General features: G+C 40.8%; 2 protein-coding genes across 3 annotated transcripts in view; one reads left to right on the forward strand and one right to left on the reverse strand.

The window, feature by feature from the left end:
* Positions 1–3,508, reverse strand: part of rhbdf1a (rhomboid 5 homolog 1a (Drosophila)) — a 32,158-nt gene extending 28,650 nt beyond the window's left edge. Inside the window, exon 1 of the mRNA XM_031737389.2 lies at positions 3,372–3,508. The gene's annotated coding sequence lies outside the window, so the exon portion shown is untranslated. The remainder of the gene's footprint in view (positions 1–3,371) is intronic.
* Positions 3,509–3,597: 89 nt separating this feature from the next.
* On the forward strand, positions 3,598–14,377 carry mpg (N-methylpurine DNA glycosylase). 2 transcript variants are annotated; one of them, XM_039611236.1, is made up of 4 exons: positions 3,598–3,735; positions 11,219–11,486; positions 13,284–13,488; positions 13,734–14,377. In XM_039611236.1, the coding sequence occupies exons 2-4, from the start codon at positions 11,238–11,240 to the stop codon at positions 14,183–14,185; spliced, it is 906 nt and encodes a 301-aa protein (XP_039467170.1). In that variant the 5' UTR covers positions 3,598–3,735; positions 11,219–11,237; the 3' UTR covers positions 14,186–14,377. The 2 variants fall into 2 exon arrangements, with proteins under 2 accessions (XP_039467170.1, XP_031593246.1); XM_031737386.2 differs by lacking the exon at positions 3,598–3,735 and adding an exon at positions 11,042–11,099.
* Positions 14,378–14,836: the final 459 nt, after the last annotated feature.

Consider the following 14,836-nt stretch of genomic DNA (forward strand, 5'->3'; position numbering starts at 1 on the left):
GTTGTAACCAATATATTTAATAGGAATGCACGTGCATTGTTTAGAAAGCGGTAGAACAAGTTGGTTAACGTGTTTGACTTCTCCAGGTAATGCTGCCGTGCCCCTGATTCATACATCGGGCCGGCAGGCAAAACTGTTGCAGCTTTCGCACAAAGCAGACGCTTCCTGAGATGACAGGTAAATAACAGTCTCAGACAAACGTGTGTTTCAGCTGCACAACGCTTAGACATCAATCTTTTATGACGCTACAATACATCTTTCACTCCATACACTCGTAGGGAGGTCAAGCATTACAAATGTCTTTTAATTTTGTAGAAGAGAGTTTAAGAAAGGATACCAAAGCTGTGAGGTCATACATCCTGCCGAGTCTTTTAAACTTGGGTTTTAACATATTTTTCTAATTCAGAAAAACAGAAGTTATAGAATAACCACTGCTTTAAAGGTAGCTTAAAAAAATCTAAATCCTCTCTGTGTTTTAACAGAATTTTAACATGTGAAATTTTTACATGAAGAGCATAAGTATTACATTATCTTAAAATTTAGAAGTGACAATATTGTTGGATAATAATATTGATAATAGCATGCAATACATTCTAATAAACACACTAATAAACAGCTGGGCTTCCACTGCAGAAACTCTGGACAGGTAGAGGCAGTAATTGCTTCTTATTGTTGCTTCAAGCCTTTTATCTAGTAAAATTATTTTGCAACATCTTCAGCTGAAATGTAGTTTTGCTTATTCTGTGTCTAACCAATCAGCATCTGGCTATGCCCCCCAGCTTTTTAGGGCTGCTCAGAGGTATCTTCTACAGAGTAGGCACTGTTCCCTGCAAAAGTACCTGTAAAAGGCCCTAAAGCAGTGGTTCTTAACCTGGGTTCGATCAAACCCTAAGGGTTCGGTGAGTCGGTCTCAGGGGTTCTGCAGAGCCTCCGCCGTGACATGCACGGCTCATTTTGTGCACCAGTAAAAAACATATCTATGTCTTGAATTTGAAAAAAATCATATTTTATTTTTCACTAAAGAGGGGTTCAGTGAATGCGCATATGAAGCTAGTGGGGTTCGGTACCTCCAACAAGGTTAAGAACCACTGCCCTAAAGGGACATTTTATTGCAATCAGAACATGTGCATAAATATGTGCATATATGAAAAGATTTAACATAGCAGCCTCTGAAACTGAACTGAACTGAAACTGAAAACTACAGTGTGTACTATCTTGCTATTTAAACATTCATTAAGCAAATCAGCAGAGCTATTTTGCAGCAGGTTAGGATTTAATCCCAGCTGTAGAATGCCCAGTAAACAGGATTGTGAAGTGAGCCACTTTCTGACTCGTGATACAGATGTGTGTGCTGGTGAAACAGCCTGAGGTTATTTTGAGAAGCATGTGCTCTGCACACATGGAACTGTTCAGCCCAGTGACGCTCATTTCATCTGGACTCGGAGAAAGCGCTATCCAGACTGAAAATGACCAACAATCACAGAGAGTACACTCAAAGTTCGGGAACGGGCAGATTTTAGAGTTCGGAGGGGGGCTTTCAGGAAATCTACAGCTTGTTTGTAGTCTTACTGAAAACTGCATCAGCCCATTGAAAGCGCATCAAATCGACAAAGTGAGCCCGCTGTAGGCCAGATAAGTGTGTCCTAAATGTAGATACAGCATCTTGAAGTGATTATAGGCACACATAAAAACATCGCCAAGTTGCTGTTGTTATGCTTTGAGATACACAGGGAGAAATATCTGCTGAAAATTGCAGTGAATGAAGGCTGATAATATCAATTACTGAGTGTAAAATCCTGCCCCGAAACAGTTTCGAACACCATGAAGCAGTTATAAAGGATTGTACACTTGGCCAGGCTGATAGACAGATAACATACTGTGAGTCATGAAGGCATGACTACAGCGTGGCCCCCTAAGCAGCCCTCTGCAAAACTCACATAGCAGTTGGTCAACAAAAGCCAGACTGAATGGTCGACCGGCCTCACCACAACTACTCCCAGCTCCCTCCAAGTATCACATAGACATACAAACACCCAAACACACACACAGACACACTGGGAATATTCTCTCCGGGGTCCAGTTGGAGCAGACACAGAGGATAGGAATGACTGCCACTATCACACATCGGGAGGTTGCTTTATTAGTGTGATTACATCACCCAGAGATATGATCCCCCCCTCCTGCTCCATGTGATCAGGAACACTGGGCACACAAACCAGGCCATGTGCTCCTATGTCCTGTCTGCCAAAATAACTCAGCAGTTTCTAATACAGTATGTCTATGGTTTCACTTCAGTCTGCCCAGGTACTGTACGACAGAGGTGCACATACCCTTTGTGGATGTCGATAAGAGTGCAGTTTGTTAATAAGTTTGCGCTGCCTGTGCTGCCATCCTGGCAGAGCTCCGGACCCCTGATGAGTCAAATCGAGACATTTAAGTGTCTGCTCCACGGGTATGATTTTGAGAAACATGTGCCCTTCTCTTGAGTCACACTGAGTCACAGTGTGTCAGTGCATCACAAAAGCAGCAATACAACAGAAAAAACAAACATCCAAAGACAAAATAATACTTTCAGGGTACACAGAGGCTGAGACTGGGGGGTGGAAAGAAAATGCTGTTTGCTACTCTTTCCTCGCACCCTTTACCCATGAATTATGTACCATTTATGTGCACCCAGTTTATGGTGATGAGCAAGAGGAAGAAAGGGTGAAGTGGGAGGAGAATGACAAAGATAAGGTCAGGTGGGACTTTATGTGTGCTGTGTTGCATGATTAACCACAACACATTTATGCTACATCTATAATTCAGAATCCGCTGGGGCTTTCTCCCAGTGATGAGCCTACAGCCAGATTAGATAATCTAACCAGATGTTGAAATGGAAACCACCTCGCCTTTGGCTCATATGAGTCTAACGAGAGTAATATATCCTGAATTTGGGGAGTTCAAGTACAAAAATAAAAGTAGTTCACCTTTCCAGACTTCAAGCTCATTTCACACCCCATTAATTCCACTTCAACGCCTCTTTTATTATGTAGGTTAGGCTGTATCACACTTGTTAAGCAGGTGATTGGGCAAAAATATGGACCAATTACTGGCTGCTGTTGGAGCACTTTAAATAGCCCACTTTCTCTATGAAAACTTCACAATGAGTGCAAATTGGCAAAGCACTCCGTAACCTAACCGATGCCATGTTTACTACAGCCAGCCCGAGTCTGAAGGGTTCCTCTGTGGATCAATTAACTGACCAGTAATTCAATCGACCGGATTGAGCTCGTTTCCACCGCGATCACGACGCGTGAGCGCTTCCTCCGAGTCCTGCCTTCCGTAAGGGCGACCACACGAGAGTGTCACGATATAATGTCACAACTTACCCTTATAACAACCGGCTCAGTTGATTTCCAGCAGTGGAAGAAGAAGAAGAAAAAAAATCCGATTCCACTGATTTTTCCACGGGCAGCAGATAAATGATTTGTCACATCATCCTGACAGCGGTGCGGCGATTAACGCGCTTCTTTTCCCACCCCGCAGATGGTTTTTCTGTTTTTTCTTTCTGTTTTTTTTTTTGTTTTTTTTTTAAGCCAATCCCGGTGCTGTAGTATTCAATCCGGTCACTCTCGATCCCAAGAGCAGCTGATGCAGTCCAGGATGATTAAGTCGAAATGAGGCTGCCGTCCGGTTCTCTGCTCCCCACCTACAGACAGAGCATTCCCACACTGCTCCATGGAGCGACCCGGGGTAAGTTTCCTCCTGGCGGTTGTAGCAATTCAGTTTGGTAGAGAATCAGCCCCGCCCTGGGCTGAAGACGGTCTGTAGAGAAGGCGAGCCCGTCAAGATCACCAACCAATCGGTGTGTACACAGGGAGGCGCTGCTTCTCCAGACGGGGTGACTAAGCGATATCCTCAGCCACAGTGGGGTCCAGTGACTGAAATCTTTAACCCTCACAATCTACAGTGAGTCACTCCGACGGGGGACCATGACTGTTATAGTTATGAGAGGCATTAAATTTCACGGTAAATGGCTGTGGCCAATTAAACAATAATAATGCTTTCATAACAGTTATATTGATGTGTCCCAGTGGAGTGAATGAAGGAAAACCCATACAGACTGTAGTTAAACACGGCTGCAATAAACCACAGTGAGGTTGTTTTTTTTTTTTTTTTTTTAAATCACAGCTCGTATTAATAGTTTTTGATAATTACACGAATTAACCTTCAAGATTTAACGGCACATATCATATTATTTTGAATCTTTATCAGCTAAGATGCATAACTTTGGGTTTTTAAGGCATAATACAAACACACGCACACAAAATACCAGCAATGAAGTGATTAGATTAAAATTTGAAGTGTTTACACGGATATCTTCATCCAGTAAATGATTGATTGCACTATGCATGTAAAGAAGTGCTCCCACAGACTAAAGACGAACTACTTGGGCTCAAGCTGCTACAGCACAGGGGCCTGTTTGAATTCATTTGAGGTTATGGACTTTGAGTACAGGGTAAGACATTTTCCTACCAAATAACTGTAAGGTACTGGTGGCAGCACACACACAGAACTGAAGTGAATTCTACAACAAAATGCAACTCGATATCTCTATAAAACAGTATGCATTCAGGATTATCATAGAGGTCATCAAAGCGCTCATATTTATGTAGTTCTAACAACAGTATTTATTTATATTTATCTAATGCAAACAAGTCAAAAGAATATGAAAAATGTATCACAAAAACCTTCCAATTCTTCAGCTTATTGGTCAATTTTTAGACAAAACCATGCTTGTTGCCACATGATGATCATAACACCACATGCTTTCTATGATTATCAAAGCCTCCACCCATGAACCCTCCGCTCCCCCTGTGTATATTTTAGTGAAATGATAGACTCCTGCTTTATTACACAGGCAGCAAAGAATCAATTACATAAATATTACTTCTTCTTCTTTTTTCAACTCGATGAGCATCCACAGACTCGGTATTGCATCGCTGTCATAAGACTCTGAGGTTGGGTCTGCTGATGCGGCTGACTAAACTCAAGAGGTTTCTTAACTCAAAAGCAAGAAAGAAGGGGGAATTAGCAATGGAAATGTCAACAGTTCCTAATATAAGACAGCAATCCAACTCAAAAAGCAAATTATGCTACCATACATAGATAGACAGACTTTCCTTTACTCTGCAAACTCAGAGATTTAATTTGAGTGACTGAGGCTCCTCATTCAGGCAACCGTTAATACACACTGTTGCTCCATCTAATGAAAAGACCACTACAGCGCATTCCATCCTGGTTTCAGTGAAAGCTCAGATTCACCTGGGAATTTTCTCTAGAGCAGAGATGGATGTTAGGAAGCAGAAAGTTTCTGAGGTGCTGACAAGGGGCACCAAGCTCAGAGCCTTCCCTCAGATGAGGTTTCAGGGCACAAGCGTCTCAGGTTCCTGGAAAAAGTCTCTTTCATAGCTGCTTTGATCTGTTTCTTTATTAAGACACTCTCCACTGAATGTGGGTATCGTTGCCTTTCTGCTGTTAAAATAATGGAAGACATAATATGGCCCCATTTTATGCTGACAGAGTAGATTACTTGTCTGGATTATGAGAACAAGAGGTTTTTACATTCAACAGGATCCCCTAGAGATCTAGAGGCAACAAATAAATGCTTTTTTTTCAGTTTTGGAAAAAAAAAGTATTTTACAGTCAGCCAGCTCCTTTAACTAATTTTAGATTCGTCAGGAAATCAGTATTCACATTTCTGGGTACAGGAAATATGAGTGTGGTTTTCAAATTTTGTAACATCGCCTCCATGTTTCTTCTCATTTATGAGAAATCTGATGCAAGGATCACGCTATTTTTAACCAATCTCTGCTTTAACACTGAATTAAATAAGTTCAAAAACAGCGATGAACCACAGCAGTTTTCAAGCAGTTTTCGGTCTCACAGCTATTACTGCACATGGTTAAAAGTATAAAAAGCTAGTTTACTCTCACCTCAACTTTCCACTTCGTCTTGCACCCAGGGGTCTTGTCTTTGCCGGCATGACTGAGAACCACACATCAAATCAAGCTCATTCAGAAACGTCCTCCTAAATTAGGCAAAAGATTGTATTCCCACCACAGGAATGAGTTTATCAGACTTCAGTGGGTCTTCTACGTGTACTTGACTGTGTATGGGTGGTTCAGAGGCCCCCTAGGACACGCTGATTGATATACCATGAAGTCACTGTAATTAATGGTGAAGTTTCCCCTGGGACCAAGGAGGGTTGAAGCTAGGTCAGAAGAAGCAATTAGGAAGCAACACAGGAGCTGTAAGAGCACTCAAAACCCCCTGTAGACCCATCAATCAGACACAGATAAAAGGGCTGAGCGTAAGGATCGTGTTTAACCAAAAGGACATTGTCAGACGGTCCATAAACAGCTTCCTCTGTCTTCAACTGAGTGGAGAAGCAGAGGAGAGACCATCATTTGTAGCACTACAGGGAGTGTTTTGCTTGTACATGGGTGACATGCTTTATGTCCTCAAAAAGGCCAAATACAGTTTCCAATCATGCAACTTTGTCAAGAATTTTTTAAAATTAATTTTCATTTGATGAAAAATGCCTGTCTGCCAGCATCAGTGACATCTAAGAAATCACTTCACGTGACATTTGCTTCTAGTAGCAGCAATCCAACAAGTGAAAGCTCAGGAAAGGTAAGTTAAATGAGTTAAAGTGCTTTTCAACCATTCATTCACTAAAAGACCACATGACTGTATACAGAAGTAGAAAGAGGCTGTGGAATAACTCAGACAGATAGGCTTTCACTTTGTGGTCATGTTGGCCACCTTTATGTTCACTTGTTTCTGCGATAAGACCGGTAATCTTCCAGACAGTCTTCCTGCCCTCAGCCTGACTCAACAATTGCTCCCTCTGAGGGCTACAGGTGTGAGCCGAGACAAGGAAAGTTTTATCAGAGTAGGGCAGAAAAAGGTCAGGCAGGTTCAATCAATAAACCAAACAGCTCGAAGTTTTTGTCTGTTGATTAGCTAATAAAAAAAAACTGTCTTCAAACTGTCATGGGCTCTCATGTTATTAAGTTGAGTCATACAAATAATGAGCTCTACCTGTTGAATGTCTCTGTGGGAATTTTGGGAAAAACTGACATCATCTTATGTGTGATTTAGATAAACAAAGAGAACCTTTGAACTATTTACAGTGATTAGCTAACCTGTGGTTAAGCCTATTTAAGCCGCAGTGGTTATGTTTTAAACTCTACATGTGAGTTCAGAGATGTGGAAAGAGACAAACCTGTTTCTTTATAAATGTCTCTTTGTTGTGCAAGGTGTATGAACTGGGTGTCAGATGACGTGATCCTCTTGCTTCCATCTCCTGATGAGAGCTCAGCCACCTGTACAGCACACACACGCCACACCTCTGCAGCAAACAAGAAAGGAGGTGCATGAATCATTAATTGCTGGCAATTAATAATTAATCCCATCACACACTGAGGATGCAAATACTACCTACCACCTAATGGCTCTTGTAGTACTGGTAAGAAAGAGTACCCTCCAGTCATGTGGAGTTATTGCTCTGGAAAAGAAGGTTAATCATCACATAAATTAATGAAGTTAAATGTCCTATTGGAAGTATCTTTATTGTGAAACTTTATCTATTGACATAAAGCTTGTTCTGAAGAAGAGAAATGATGTTAAGAGGTCTATTAAAAATGCACAATGTCCACATTTTTTTAATAACCATGGTTAAAAGGCTCTCTGAAAACGAACTCAGACTAACTCCCCGTGAAATGGAATGAGCAACACTAAGCACTAAAATCTCTTTCAAATTAATTGCTGGCTTTTTATGGCGCTTGGATGTCGATTATATCATGCAGGCAATACAAATTTAAACACAGACCAAGACCAGACGTAATCTCAGCAATGCCAATAATAGTTTGTTGTGTTTATTTACACCAACAAACATCATGGCTGTCTCTTTTTAAATCATGACTCTCATATAATACCGGCATGGTGTTACGTCTCAAACAGATACTTAATATAGACTAGAATCTGTCTTTATTGTCATACATATACCATGCAGTACAACACAATTTGGTTTGCAGCTCTGCAGAAGTTCAATGATTAAGTTAAATATATAAATATATATATATATATATATATATATATATATATATATATATATATATATACATATATATACATAGTAATAAAAAATCCAAAAGAATAACAATCATCATGCAATAGTACAATGTAGTATACATATAAAAATTATAATGCATGACATTCTGTCTGTCCACATTATTACCGCCCCGATGACAGAAAATATTATTTTTAATATTTTTAAATATTTTTATTTAAGACTTCAAACTATATTTTGGAATTTTCTTTAAAAGCATAATAGTTTTTCAGGGAAATTATTTTAATTAAACTATGTAATGGTCTGAGTTTGGTAATGGCGCTACTGACATTCATACCTAAGATATCGTATAAACGTTACTCAAAAATAGAGATATAAATTTAGGAGGCTAGTTTTTTTAGACATCCATTTGATGTAATGTGTTTAGAGAGACAGTTATAAACTAAATGTAGTAATGCCAAACTGCTATTGCATACACCCACAGACCATATTATTAGGTATACCTATTTGGCTGCATGTTATGCAGATACCTAATCAGTCAATCACATGGCAGCAACTCGATGCATTTAGGCATGTAGACATGGTCATGACAACCTGGTGAAGTTCAAGGGTAGAGCATCAGAATGGGAAAGTAATGTGATTAAAGTGACTTCGAATGTAGGATGGCTGTTGGTGCCAAACAGGCTGGTCTGAATATTTCAGGAGCTGGTGATCTACTAGGATTTTCCTGCACAAAAATCTACTGGATTATTATTATTTTTTTAATAACCACTTGTTTCAACCAAGGTATGCAGAAGAGCATCTCTGAATTCACAGAATGCCAACTCATGAAATGGATAAACAACAGCAAGGGACGACAAGACAGGGAGGTCACTCCTGTCAGCTAAAAATAGGACCAGGTTTCTGGTGTGATGAGTCTCAATTTTTCTGTGACATTTGGATGTCACAGAAAATCAGAAAGTCAGAATTTGGTGTAAACAGCATGAAATTTATTCACCTTGCGCTGTATCAACAGTTCAGGCTGCTGATGGTGTAATGGTGTTAAAGCAGCCTACCTAAATATTACTGCTAACCATGTCCCTCCCTTGTGACCACAGTATACACATCTTTCAGCATGACAACAAGCCGTGTCACAAAGCTCAAATCATCTCATCTTGAACATGACAGTGAGTTCCCTTCACTCCACACGTCTCCATAGTCACCAGGTTTCAATCCAATAAAGCACCTTTGGAATGTAGTGGAATAGGAAATTTGCATCATGAATCCGCAGCCGAGAAATTTGCGCCAAATCTGTAATAATATCACAAAGCTGCTAAACCAAAATCTCAGAGGAACAATTCCAGCACTTTGTTGAATCTGTGCCACTACAAATTGAGGCAGATATGAAAGCATAAGAGTTAACCCAGTACTAAAAAAGGTGTGCCTAATAAAGAGTCCAGTGAGTGTCACTTTAAAATATTAAACACAAATACACTGAAAACTGCACATGAAACCCAAAAGATCAATTGCTTTTTTTCATAGGATTCTCTGAGTCATCGTGTAGTAAGGCATTTTTAGTCCGGCGGCATTCTGCTCGTCCATCTGCACACACAGCTCAGTCTCTGGTGTTCCTGCTCAGCGTCACGATCGCTGAGGTGGCTGCTGGAATTGACAGTGATCCAGAATGTGGCTGCTATGATTATCAGTGGCAGCAACAATGAAAGCTGCTCGGCCCAAACCGCACAAGCACTGCTGATGGGCAGTAGCAACACAGTCACAGCAAACAATGGTCTTCTCTGGCCCACCAGCCATGACAAAGTCAACAAGCCATTCCAGGAGACTTCTACTGAACATGCTCAGCAGATTTCTGTCTGGAATGTATTCTGGCTCAATAAGTCACTTGAGGTTTCCATTAGAAGCACAGCCCTTGGACGAACACAGTGATCACAGTGTAGTTTCTTGAGGAAACCTGGAAATCAAACCTCAAGAGGTTCAACATTAAATTATTGCTTGATCAGCACAAAAAGGAGACAAGAGAAAGTACAGAATATGATACTGAATGACTAGCCATGCAAATTTGTCCCGGTCATCTGTTTTTGTGCAATGCCACACAGAATCTATGACCAAATGAGGAAGATGACACTTTTGTGCTTATTTTCCTCTTTCACATGTATAAATAAAAGTCGAAACTCAACATGGAGACGGGCACAAATGTAAAAGTGTGAAGACAAAAAAGAAAGGTACATCAAGTCCATCTTTATTATCTTTATTAGTTGACTTGCAGTTCATTCCTTTCATCTGCATCATAATAGGCTGATTCCTTTTTACAGCCAGAGATTTGTCTCCACAGTAGCAAAAAAGCAAACTTGTATTTCCCTGCTGAAGTTGTGGTCGGTGGCATGACCACGTCACATACTGTTAGTCTTCCAGAAAGCCGCATGGGCTCAAAGCCCTGGGGCCAAACTGGCGCCGTCAACTTCCTGGGCACAGGCAGTGGAGAGCACGCAGAGCGGTTCTATTTATAACCTCTTATTATCCAAATGAGACTGAAAAGATAAGGCAGCAGCAGGAAAAGGGCACAGGTTGTCAGGTAGTCTTTCGGCAAAGTGGCTGCTGTGCTGAAGAGCGAAATTCATAATGCACTGTAAAGTCATTTTGTGAGAAAAAGATGGACATTTGTTCTTAGAGGCAGTCTTATTACCATAGAATTGCTCCATAATGAACAGTCAGTGGCTGGCTTAAACATTTTCAGCCCAAAAAGAGAAGAAAACTGCATTCATGATTTTTTTCCATTCAATCTTTGCAAAACATGTTTATTTTCACCTGTTCTTAACCATAAATATTTTTTTCTTCCACAACTGAAATATAAAATAATATAGATGGGAAAATAATAAATCTTTCTAGGAGAAAGCCTTGACGGTTAACTTCTCCCACTGCCTCGAAGGAGTGCGCGGTCCCTTTAAGAGATACCAAAACAATTATATCCACTTCCTGTATGCTAGTACGTGAACGGCTTTCACAAGATTCTTTGTATTGTGAATTAAATGCTGAATATTGAATAAACGTATTGTTGGGTTGATAAATACACGCCGTCCTACATGTGTTTTTTTTTATTTGTAGACCTTCTATTTACGATAAGATGATGGCAGCCCGAAAAAGAAAGATGCTAGCGCTGTCGGCGGCAGCATCTAAACAAACCGTGTCGTCAAATAAACACAACAAGGAGACGGAGCTGAAGCAAGAGGACTCACCCACTCAGTGCGAAAATGCTCAGAGTGCTGAGGCGGAGCGAAGCCGTTATTTTACCAAGAATGAGCAGCAGCACAGGCTAGGAGAGGACTTCTTCAAGCAGCCCTGCATCAGTTTAGCTAAAGCCTTCCTCGGCAAGGTAGGCTGATTTCTCACCTGAATTTAACACCTTTGTATGTAAATGTGTGTCTGTGTGTTTAAAAGTCAGGAGGCACAAAATGTAGGGAAGAAAATGTATTTTAGTTTAAAGTTGTTGTTGTTGTTGTTTTACTTTAACTTCACCTTTCAATTTATATCTTAGTAACTGGCTTCTATAATTTTGAATGAGCCCCTGATGAACTTACTTTCCGTGATTGTATTTAAGTTGTTAAGCACTGTTTCCCATTTTTAACGCTGTCTAACTGTTGCTTATTTGTTTATTTAAACACATATGCTTCTTCAAAAACACAAAGTCTGCTAACTTCAGAGATATTAATCTGTCCATAAACCATTGTGTATTTATTTTACCTAGTTTACCCTTTTTAGTGCAAATGAAATTGACAACAGGTGTAGTGGAGAGGCAAAAACAACAGTCTCCCAAAAAGAGAATGATTTATCAGGTTTTGCTCTTTCCTTATTCAGCCTAACTGATTTTATTTCTAGTTTTGTCACTAATACCTGCGGACCATTCAGGCTGCAAAGGTAGTCCACCTCTTCCATGATGGCACATACAAGCCTTTGGAAGGTTTATTGTGTCTACCAGCAAAATCTCTATAGTGTAAATGTATATATTTCTGAGCAACCTGTCAGAAACACCCTCCATGAGGGTGGCACAACATACTTCAGTAGACCTTCCATCACACCCCAGAACTGTACAGTTGTGAGCAGAACTTGCAGGTCCACCACTGAAACCCTGTTCTCCTCACAATCGAGAGCAAGTCTGCATTGAGCACATGTTATTGATATGAAATAGCCTGGAGATACTGTGGGGAACATTATGCTGCCTGTAGCATCTTCCAGCATGAAGGTTTGGCAGTAGGTAATAGCAATATCCTTGCAGTGTACGAGCACATCACGGTCCCTGCAGAAATCCTCAGACCCCTTGTCCTTATGTTGGCGCAGTGCGCCCTAGTTTCACTTGGAGCAGGACAATGCTCCAGTCTCATGTGACCAGAAGTGTATGCAGTTCCTGGGTATTGAAGACATTAATGCCATCGGCTTGCCCTTGTGTTCCCCAGAACTGATTCAAACTGAGAATCTCTGGGATCTTATGGTGCATCCAAAGGTGGCAGTTAGCACCACAGACTTTTTCAGGACCTCATTGATACCCTGATCCTGGTCTTGGGGGAGATCCACCAGGACACCACGCACACTATCATTAGGAGCATGCCCACACATTGTTGGGAGTGTGTACTGGGTTATACAGAATACTGAGCCACATTGTGATACAAGTTGTGACTCAATTTTAATTTCTAACTTTGTCTTTGGCTGTGATTTTTTTAATCTAGCTTTCCTTTGATTATTTTTAGTTTCATTATTTTATTCCCAACAAGTATAAATCAATAAAGATTTTGAGCTGGAATATTTCATTAATCAAGATTCATGAAAGTGTGATTGAGGTGTAGTTTTTTTTTTGTTTTTGTTTTTTTTAGCAGCAAAACTGGCATGCTGGCAAGCATGGATTTTCTTTGATCGTTCATTGTACACCTCATGAAAATATGTCCACACTCAGTTTTTGAAGCAAAAGGAATATTTGGCTTAACAGAATTAAGTCAGAGATACTTATTATTTTGCTTTCATAGGACTTTTGTCACGACATTTAAAATAGACATTTGTTGTGGTTTTGATTGTCAGAGTTGTGTTTTGTAGGTAGCATCCTTCAGCTAAATGACAAATCTATGTAACCCACTATCCTGTGGAAATAGAGAAAGAATCTCACTGTCCCTTGTTCCTGCAGGTGCTGGTCCACAGGTGTGCAGATGGTACGGAGTTGCGAGGAAGAATAGTGGAAACTGAAGCTTACCTTGGAGGGGAGGACAAGGCCTCACACTCGGCAGGAGGCAAACGCACCGAGAGAAACACAGCCATGTTTATGAAGCCCGGCACAATCTACGTGTATCCAATCTATGGCATCTACCTATGCATGAACGTGTCTAGTGAAGGTAAATGCTATACCCACCAAAGGTGCAATATGTTGTGTACATTATGTCATTCATTTTGTGTACATTCATATATTTATTATTATTAACAATGGATGTGAAAAGGCCAGTTTTGATCCGTCTTCACTATTACAACATTAAACATAAACAGCAGTTCATGGCTTCAATAGTTGCTGTTTAAAGGGTAAAAGGAAGGAGACAGAATGGAGCCTTGCTGACTGATGCATATTGTGTGTTGTGTTGCTCAGGGGAGGGTGCTGCTGTGTTGCTGCGCTCACTCGAGCCCCTACAGGGTGAGGCCGTCATGAGGCAGCTGAGGGCAGCCAGACGCAAAGAGGGAGCCCGTCAGCTGAAGGACAAAGAGCTCTGCAATGGGCCTTCAAAGCTCTGCCAGGCTCTAAATATACCCCGATGTTTTGACCGTCGAGACTTAGCCTCAGACCCAGAAGTGTGGCTGGAGAATGATCCCGACACAAGTCCAGCAAAACCCCAAGACATCGTATCAGCACCACGCATCGGAATAGAGTCCCACGGGGAATGGGCCAAGAAGCCGTGGCGTTTTTATCTACGTGGGCACCCTTGTGTTAGCGTTGTGAATAAAGAGGCAGAGAGACAGACTCTGTCTGGAAATGTCATGAACGATTTAAGTCCCCATGCCGTGAAGCCTGATACAGGACAGCACAATGTCAAAAGGACTTAACAGGAAAATTCCTGAAACTCCTCTGCCATCTGATCTCTCTAAAGAGTTTAACACTGAAGAATAAAAATCGTAGAAATATATGATTGCTTTGTTGGGATGTGTCTCACACACATGAAATTAAACTGTATATTTGTAATTTTGTAGTTTGGAGGCAGTGGAGATTCTACAATAAATATTGCTCGTTTTCCTCAACCATTTACTAATAAGCTGCAGCTTAACACACTGTGTTTATGGTAGTGATGCAAAGCTGTACTGGAAAGTAGATTGGGAAAACACTGAAGAACTATAGACTCGGTTTGTTAGCATCTGTTTAAAAAAAAACGGGGAGGGGGGAGTTCTGTAATTTGCCTTTACACACGCCTTTCGTTTGGTTTCATCTGTGATTTTTAATAAACATTCACACTTGGGAAATTTCCATCTCAGTGATTTCACAGATGTTTGGCCCGATCTGTTTCCCTCAGAGCAGGAAAAGTCTGTCTGATGTTTAGACTCTTCCTTTTTTCTTCCCACATCAGGGATTCCTAAGCAGAGGTAGCTCAAGGTCTGGAATGATCATTACTCTCTGTGCCCCTCTGAGGACAGCACAGATGATCTAACACATCTGGGGCACGGGAAGATGAAGTGAAGCCTCCACTAAACACTGCACACACT

The sequence above is a fragment of the Oreochromis aureus genome, linkage group 4, assembly GCF_013358895.1.
Source record: "Oreochromis aureus strain Israel breed Guangdong linkage group 4, ZZ_aureus, whole genome shotgun sequence".
NCBI lineage: Eukaryota > Metazoa > Chordata > Actinopteri > Cichliformes > Cichlidae > Oreochromis > Oreochromis aureus.

What these genes read in the sequence shown, in the direction of transcription:
- mpg (XM_039611236.1), top strand. Translation starts at nt 11,238, where the DNA reads ATGATGGCAGCCCGAAAAAGAAAGATGCTAGCGCTGTCGGCGGCAGCA. An exon ending in CTAAAGCCTTCCTCGGCAAG is followed by an intron (nt 11,487 to 13,283) that starts GTAGGCTGATTT and finishes TTGTTCCTGCAG; the next exon opens with GTGCTGGTCCACAGGTGTGC. An exon ending in CATGAACGTGTCTAGTGAAG is followed by an intron (nt 13,489 to 13,733) that starts GTAAATGCTATA and finishes TGTGTTGCTCAG; the next exon opens with GGGAGGGTGCTGCTGTGTTG.